Source organism: Lycium barbarum, chromosome 2 (genome assembly GCF_019175385.1).
Source record: "Lycium barbarum isolate Lr01 chromosome 2, ASM1917538v2, whole genome shotgun sequence".
In the NCBI taxonomy this organism is placed as follows: Eukaryota; Viridiplantae; Streptophyta; class Magnoliopsida; order Solanales; family Solanaceae; genus Lycium; species Lycium barbarum.
Window position 1 is genome coordinate 5,520,936 of NC_083338.1, and position 9,011 is coordinate 5,529,946.

The window sequence follows — 9,011 nt, forward strand, 5'->3', positions numbered from 1 at the left end:
GGCTCAAAATTTCCATCTTGTCAAGTTTTTCTTCATTGTGAGAGTCATTCAAAGCTTGTAAAAATCCACCCTTGGAGAAATTCATGTTTTGGCCACTTTCTTGTCTACTTTCAACATCCTCAAGTTGTTGAGCATTATGAGCCTGAACCAATAATTTCATTTGATCCTCCAAGGTGTGAATAGCTTTGTCATTGCAATTAATTGCTTGCCTCAAGTCATCAAGTGGTTGCCTCAAGTCCTTAACCGCTAAGTCCTGTTTTTTCACTTTTTCAAGGATGGTCTCTAACATGACCATTATCCTCTCATTTTGAGCATTTGAGGCTTCTTCCACTTCCATATCCCTACTATCATCAAAATCAAAACTAGAATAGTCATAGTGGGGGTTCGGGGAAGGGAAGAACAAATAAGCACAATTATCCCAATGACCACTTTGACCACCACACCTATCACAAATACTCCACTCATAGGTTTGGGATTGTGCGCGCAATCCGCCCCCGGGAGAATTCAAACAATTTTGCCATGTGTGTGGTCCTCCACAATAAAGACAAGGGTCATCAAAGTATGAACAACTACCATCCGACCAATTTTCATTATATGATGCCATTTTTTTATTTTATATATAAAGATAAAATAAAGCAAAGAAACAACTACACAAATATTCACAAGTTTGACCAAAGCAAGTTAGCTTAAATCCAAAACTAACCCAAATACGCCAAATTGTTCCCCGGCAACGGCGCCAAAATTGATAACGTCCAAATCCACTCCTCAAAGAGAAAGTGTACACGGTCTCACAATATAATTTACCCAACTATGAGTCGAGGTCGATCCCACAAGGAACAATATACTAGGCGATTAAGAAAGTAAGGAACTTTCACTTACCAAGCTAAGCCAAACGATAGATAATATTTTGATTTTTGAGAAAATTATGACTAATGCGGAAATGTAAACTAACCTAGAAAACAAGTAAAATGATCAATGGCCACAGGCATGGATACACAGGAAATTATACTCAAGTAACGATCCAATGTATTTTACGATTTTACAACTAAGAACTGGTTTATGTTAATAGACAATGATTTCTAAAATCTCATTGAAAGTCTTCCAACCAAATCAATGAATTTCACTCTAAGCTTTTCCAAGCCTTAGAGTGTGATATTGGGCACAATCAATTTAACCTCAAGTAACTATCCTCTTCCGAGCTCAAGTTATTAGATGAGTTTAATGACCCAAATTCTTGCTATTAACTCTTTTCCTAACCTCTACTTTCTTTTCCAAGCAAAGTATGGGTATTTAGGCACAAATAATGTTATACACCATTAAATGACATTAAAGCTTGAAGAGTTAATAGAGAAACAATAAACCCACTTCATTAGAAATAACAATCATTCAATACATGAGCATAACAAGAGTTTTAATCCAACACTTAATAATGAATAATATCATAAACAAGATTAAAGTAATGGAATAAAATACAATACCCTTAAATAAGCAATACAAAGCAAGAAATTGAAGAAAGGGTTGAGAAATTTATCATTAACGAGCTTCCATCTTCTCCTCCAAAGGTGTGGTGTAAAACCTAGGCTCCAAAACGTGTAAAAAACTGCCAAAGATATGTTTTACAAACCCTAAAAGAGTATTTATATCATTCCAAAAACGGGAACAAAATCTAGACAATAATACCCTCGTGCACAACATGCTACTCGCATCTTGTGTTGCAGGTGCAACATGCGAGTCGCATGTTGTGCCAAAATCGTAGCATGTTGTGCCACTTTCTCTGTCAGCATATGCGGCACAACATGCTACTCGCATCTTGTGTCGCAGGTGCAACATGAGACTCGCATGTTGTGCCAAAACCGTAGCATGTTGTGCCAATTTCTCTGTCAGCATCTGCTGCACAACATGCTACTCGCATGTTCAACATGCTGCAGCATCTAGCAGATGCTGCAAGAAAGTGATGATTGTTCTATTTTTCCTCTATTTTGCTCCGTTTTGCTCCGTTTTGTTCTCCGGGCATCTTATCCTACAAAACGACGCAAACACACAAAAAGTAATAACAAAAGTGCTTGAAGAGTCACAAAAGCTTAAAGAATTAGAATCAAATATCCCGTAACTTCACGGCACATCAATTATCATACAAGTTATATTCCAGGTTCCATCTGTGAATTTTATAATATATATATTGAAATGAGAGCAGACAAAATGTGTTATTATGTAATGCGAGTAATAAGTGTTGTATATGTTATATATTAATAAGAACAATTTCAACTTAAAGTAGTTTGTCTTTATTGAGTAGTTCAACTTGACTAACATTTATCTTTTTTATGTACAAAAATGATATATGAATATTCAATCAACATTTTATTCTCTAGGAACAAACTGTAACGAAATTTTAGGGGCTTTTAGCTGGAATGTAGTCCGGATTATGTTTTATCATCTATTACGGTATACAAATTCTTACTTGTCATGGAATGTAAAATAGTTAATCCTGCTATGATTTTGTAAAAAATTCCTGAACTTTGCACAGTTATGTTTTTTTCAAATTCTCAGATTCAGCCCATGATTCAACCCACGTTGCAGTAGTAATTACTAATACATTAAATTTACTTGCAATAAAGCCCTTAAGCTGTTTTCCTTCCCAAGTCAACTTCACGTTTCATTTGTTGGAACTTGATGAAAGCCCTTTAAATCAATTTGTCATTTATCAATTGCTTCTTCCAAGTGAAACTGCATACACATGTATTTTCTCTTATATAAGAAGCCGCAGTTCGGCTGCTTCACGCCTCTGTTTCATGGTCGTGCCTGCCTGTCTGCCACAAAAGTCCCACCAGTCACTGATTTTTTGGGTTTAACGGGTTCTTCTGCATACTTTTTGATCGTTTTGCTTGGTGTCTTCACTGTACTCCCTTCCTGCCCAGTTTAGGTGATCTACAGTTTAGGTGTTTAACAGTGTTATCTATTAGATTTGAAATTGTGGTGAGTTTTACTTTGATCATTCCTTTTACAACTGAAGAGGAATCTTTAGATAAATTATTCACTATGACCTTTCCGAATTTAAACACACTTTTCTCTAATTTCTCTTCTGCAGATTCTCGTGTTATGCTAACATCGAAGAATGATTTTGTAAAGGAAATAAATGATATGCTTATTGCAAAGTTTCCAGGGAAAGCAACTACATTTGTTGGCATTGACGAAACTATTGAGCCTAATGATCAAACTCTATTTGAAGATTTATAACACAGCTTGAATCCTGCTGGTTTACCCCCTTATAAATTAACTTTGAAAGAGAATTGTCCTATTATATTACTACGGAATTTGAATCCATATGAAGGTTTATGTAATGGTACACGATTAATATGTTCAGATATTAAGACACATATAGTTAGTGCTAAGATTGCGACAGGTGATTTCAAAGATACACATGTATTTATTCCAAGAATACCATTATTATCATCAGTGGATGAAAGATTACCGGTTGCATTTAAACGAACACAGTTTCCAGTAAAATTGTGCTATGCTACGACGATAAATAAAGCACAAGGTCAAACACTAGACTTTGTTTGAATTTACTTGCGAGAACCTGTTTTTTCACATGGTCAGCTTTATGTTGCTTTATCAAGAGCAAAGACTTCGAGTTCTGTTAAAGTACTCATTCGTTCATATACGCCGGCCAATCGTGATGACCGTTCAACATATAATATTGTTTATGATGAAATCATCCACAGAACAGCCTTGTAAGTCTTCTACCACCTCAAATAGAATAATTATTTTGCTCTATTCTATTGTTAGACTCATATATATTTCCAGTCTTTTTTTATATGCTTACATTTATTTACACATATTCTTTCGTTATCTTTTATTGAATAGACAATGAAGTCGGGAATAAACTATTACTTGTGTCGAGCTGCAGAACAAGGTCACTAATAAGAATTACCATCGTACGATGATCTTATCCGGTTAGCTACATCGTAAATTCTACCACTTTATTTTGCAACTAAGTTCGTGATAAACCGATAGTGTTTGTTTTTCCCCTTTTCCAATTACCAATCCCTTCTTGTTAATATTTTTAGCCAGATCAATAGTACTAATGTTGATGCAAACTAACCTCGTTGAGCTCCTGCAGATAACTTTTTATTTCATGGACGATATTGCTACTGCTTATTGAAGATCATAACAGTGGACCATCTAACCAGTTTATCAACTGCTAGCAATATAAGCTCCTGCCAGCATTCAATAACTCGGTACGACTCCCATAGCTTACCTGCCTTATATACTTACTGAAATAAACATTTACAGACCAGTTAAGCTTATCGTCTTCTCAGTTGTTATGGGAACTCTTGGTACGTTCTGCTGCACCTGTTTTTTTTTTTTTTTTTTTTTTTTTTTTTTTTTTGGCTTGATCGTCATTATTTGCGTTCTTAATGACCCATTTCACTCATATTGACTTATTGTTTCACCTTCCTTATCAAATATGCAGTTGAGTCATTAATTACTCCACTGATCTTCACAATCTATTCTCTAGCATAAAGATTACATTTTGCAGTTAACTTTGACGAGCTTACACCTTGCTTCATTTGAGGATTTTGATTTGAAAAAGCTGACTACTTTTGCAGGTTCCTATCTTAGGTGTATTAAAATGTTAGTACCCATGTTTTTGCCCCTATGTATTGGAACACCCAACTATCAGTGGATTCCACCTCCGCATTCACTCTAATCCTTCTTCACAGTCCCTCTCTGTTATTGATCTCTCTTCTGGCAATTCCTATTTTCTTGATTCTGTATGAAGTTTGTTAAATTTTTTGCATCTTTTCATATGTTAATATCCAAATTCTTGACCTCTGCATGGGTCTTGGGGTCAGCATTACAACAGCTTTTTCATATCATTGTTTCATGATTTTGTTTACCTCTTGACTAGACAAGGATTTGACGCTTAGGCTTTCTTTCTGTCATTTTGCTTCAGCATGTTAAGGGTTCTCTGTATAATCTATTGTTTCACATGCTTCATTTCTCTACTACAAGTCATTTGAGGTGTGTTTGGTACGAAGGAAAATGTTTTCTTGAAAAATAATTGGGTTTCTTGCTTATTTTCTACTGTTTGATAAGTACAAAATGAAAAATATTATCCCAAGAGCATTCATATGTAATCTAGCAAGCACTATGGGGTGATAGTGGGGGGTTGTCATGGATGAGGAGGACACAGTGAACCTAGAAATGTCACTTATAAAACTTGTTTTACCTACTTCCGTTAAGGAAGTCACTTTCCTCATATTTAAGCAAGTTGTTTTCCTAGAGAAAAATATTTTTCAAAACACTTTGACCAACCAAACATGAGAATTGAAAAACATTTTCTGCAAAATGTTTTCCTTCACACCAAACACGCCAGGTCTTGCTCTTTTGTTTTCCTTGATTTGGTTTTGGTTTATCCAGTCAATTGATTCTCTCCGCATACTGTGGTGAATTTCCAGCGAGATCAGATTTTCTTTTGTTGTTTGTATTAATTTGCTTACTTTGATTTGCTGCTGCTTTAGTCCATGGGTCATGCATTTCTGGCAACAAGATTGAAGCAGGGTTACATGTTTAGTTGAAAGAGAGGAATAAGATGAAGCTCGGAGGTTCAAGCAGGGAATACATGCTTAACTGGATTCCCATCAGCCGCGCATACGATTTGGAGTATCCATTTGTAGCTCCATTAGCTGATGCAGAACCATTGGAAGAAACAGAAGAGAAAGAACATCAGGTAGGCTGTTGTATGTATACTATATTTAAAATTTGTGTATACAATATGTATATTCTTTTGAGCGGTCCAAAAATGTAACTATATCTCTTTATTTATTGTCTCCACTTGAACTGTTATATTACCTTATTGTCTAATTTATCATTTTTTCCCTAGGATGAAAGGGGCTTTGCTCTTCAGAATGAGGATAATGATTTGGTGCAGGGTCTAGATTCATCGTTAGCCAATATGTATTTGTTGCCATATGTAAAAAGTTTGACTCCATCATCTCCGCTGATGCCTGAAGAGATGAAGTCGCCATTTCACTTTAGTCATGAGGAAGTAAACATAAATCTACCAGAGAAAATGCATGGAGAGAATCAACTCAGTTTGCTGCAGCCTGCTTACGAACCTGACAAGGAAAACAACACTCCGCAGGCCCTTCTTGTCTCGACAGAATCCCAAACAGAAAATGCTGATAGTAGTACCCCAGTAAGATCTCAGCATTTGGTCTAGAAGGGGAAAATGTTCCAGTGTTCAGATTCAAACTGGTAGAGATAGATCAATTATTGAAAAAGTTCACATTGACACTGAAGTTTACTCAATCATGAGAAGATTGCAATGGAATCCTCTTTCTAGTGGAAACAAGGATGGAGAAGATGCCTTCACTGTATTTTCCTCCACTTGTTATTAATTTAATTTACTGAACTGATGATAGATGCTTCAATATGGCACATGCCCAGTGCATACATAACCATCTAAAGACTTATATACGGCAGCGTCTCACTTGAATTCACTCTTGTTAGCAGAAAACTTCAACATCTGCTTGATGATGACATAGTTCCCCAGATTCAATTGAGATACACCAACGCTGACAGGAGTAAACTCTGATGTGTTCTTAATTCATGTAATTATTTGAAGTTATTCCATATTGCATGTGCTTTCGCAATGTTGGTCATACACATAGTCTAATCATTCTCTTTGTCCAAAGTCCAAACTGACGAAATTTTAACATACACCGTAATTACAGACAAACTTTGTAAATCACAGCCAACAACTGCTCAATTTTTGTAGTACAATGATGTGTTATTCTATGGTTTTCAGATCCTCATGGCAGCAATAAAACATTCAGGGAAATGGTTCATTTGAACATGTAGTTTTCAACTTCGACTTCTTTTGCAGTATGAATTATGAATTGTTAGTGAGGACAAACTTTAATTTAAAATTTAGGACCAGATGGGTCAATTGGTTGTTGATAATAATTATAGCAACTTAAAATAAACTTCTTAGCAATTGAGCCCGGGCTTATCCTCACTAATTTCAGCAGATGCATTGGTTGACATTCTCCAGAAATAATTGTTGGCGTACGGTGCATAGGTATTTTCATCATGAGAGTTGCTAAATTGCCACATCAATTTGATTCAAATTTAGCCACACTCATGTAAAAATCACCATAACCTCTATTGTACAATTTTAAATTAACATAATAGTGTGGCAAAAAGACTTTATTGTTTCATCATTTGGTACTCCATATCAGTGTTTTAAAAGGCAGGAGCACGAGGCGAGGCGTCTTAGGTAGCACTGGGCGAGGCGTAAGCCCCGAGACACGGGGCAAAAGCCTCATGGATCTACAGGGCGTATGCTTCATGTATCTTCAATTTTGTAATTTTATTACTAAAACATAAGCAAATGTAAAGTTTTCATTAGAATTCTGGAAATAAATTCAAATAAATCACCAATAATATAAAAAGAATTATAATAATTATTATTTGACAAAGGTCACAACACAAAAAATGATAATAGCCTAGATAATCTTTAAAATGAAATCTTCATTCATGTCATCATCAATCTCCAAATCTATTAGTCCTTCCCACCCTCAATTAATATTTGCACTGACTTTTATTTATGTATTCAAAGAAGAAGAAGGGCAAAAAGTGTAAGAGCAATGACAAAAAGTGGATGAAGTTGCTTCAGGAATATATTGCTATGAAATTTCCATCATATCTATTTCAGACATAATCATCTAAAAAAACTATTTATGGCAGTGTTATTTTCTATGAGAGTTGCTTTCTTTATTTCTATATTTTAAGAAAAATCACTACAACATGAAAAGATGATAATATAAGTATAAATATCATTACAAAAATAATAAAAATCATAATCCATAGCAAAAAGACTTTTAAAACAATAAAAATTAAATTAACGCCCGTAGCATACGCCTTTGCGCCCGGGACTTACGCTTTTGTGCCAGAGACTTATGCCTCGAATTTTAGGGCGTACGCCTACAGGATCTTCGCCTTTTGAAAACGCCCAGATGCTTTTTTCCTACGCCCCGCCCTGAGGCTCGCCCCAAAAAGGCCCCTAAAAACACTGCTCCATATGCTTATTTTCATTCTCAGGGAGATAGAGCGCTGCTAAATGGCCACACAAATTTGGCCCAAATGTGGCCACACTTAGTGTAAAGACTACCATAACCCTTAATCTGATTTTGCAATATTTTCCTGCAAAACACACAAATAAATACAATGATTCATTCCTATTCCAAAAATACATTGAACAACTAAATATGATCCTTTTTTAAAAAAAATAAAATATGATCCATGTTTTCACACAAATGAAGATGAAAAGTCTTTACATGCCACCTATAAACTTTACTATACATCTATTCCAACATGAATTCAAACGAATATATCAACAACCGATCACATCAACAGCAAAAAAAACATGAACCCAAACGAAGAAAACCTGAATGACGAAGAAACTTTGGCGGTGCATGCAAACATTAATACAGACGATGTACTCACTGTAGATTGTGATTTCGAGAGTCGAACGAGTTATTATTGGACCATAATTTTATCATATGCCTTTTAAATATTTAACAATTATTATGTATTGTGACTTATAATATGTTTTATGTAATTATCAAATATATAAATTTATTTCAAAATTTTTAAAAATTATATATTGAAACACACAGTCAAAATTAAAATTTTGAATTTCGAAAAGTGAAAAATATCACATAAGAGAAAAAGTATAATCTATAAAACAGAAGCAAGAATTAAGGGAGAGCTCATAAGGAAAACAATTAGCAGCAAATAAAGAAAAGGAAAGAAAAGAAGAAACAAAATAGAAAACGAGAGAAGAAATAAGGAAAAGTAAGAAAAGAAGACCAATATCTGTAATTCTCAAATTAAATGTAGAAAACAAAGCAGTTATAAAATGTGGCCCCCACGGGATTCAATCTCAGGCATCGCAGGAGGAACATTGAGGCCTGCGCCATTGGCACCAGACAACTACTTGT

The 9,011-nt window shown here is 35.0% G+C and overlaps 1 protein-coding gene across 5 annotated transcripts; it reads left to right on the forward strand.

The window, feature by feature from the left end:
* Positions 1–2,813: 2,813 nt before the first annotated feature.
* Positions 2,814–6,685, forward strand: LOC132625975 (uncharacterized). Of its 5 annotated transcripts, none has more exons than XM_060340668.1 (4): positions 2,814–2,920; positions 4,121–4,238; positions 5,526–5,734; positions 5,888–6,685. In XM_060340668.1, exons 3-4 carry the CDS (start codon positions 5,597–5,599, stop codon positions 6,224–6,226), a joined length of 477 nt encoding a protein of 158 aa, XP_060196651.1. In that variant the 5' UTR covers positions 2,814–2,920; positions 4,121–4,238; positions 5,526–5,596; the 3' UTR covers positions 6,227–6,685. The 5 variants fall into 5 exon arrangements, with proteins under 5 accessions (XP_060196651.1, XP_060196647.1, XP_060196646.1 ...); XM_060340664.1 differs by having other exon boundaries at positions 2,820–3,965; XM_060340663.1 differs by having other exon boundaries at positions 2,820–3,953.
* Positions 6,686–9,011: the final 2,326 nt, after the last annotated feature.

Excerpts from the sequence above, each read along its gene's own strand:
- LOC132625975 (XM_060340668.1), top strand. The coding sequence starts at position 5,597 with ATGAAGCTCGGAGGTTCAAGCAGGGAATACATGCTTAACTGGATTCCC. Across the intron at positions 5,735-5,887 it reads CAGAAGAGAAAGAACATCAG|GATGAAAGGGGCTTTGCTCT; the intron begins GTAGGCTGTTGT and ends TTTTTTCCCTAG.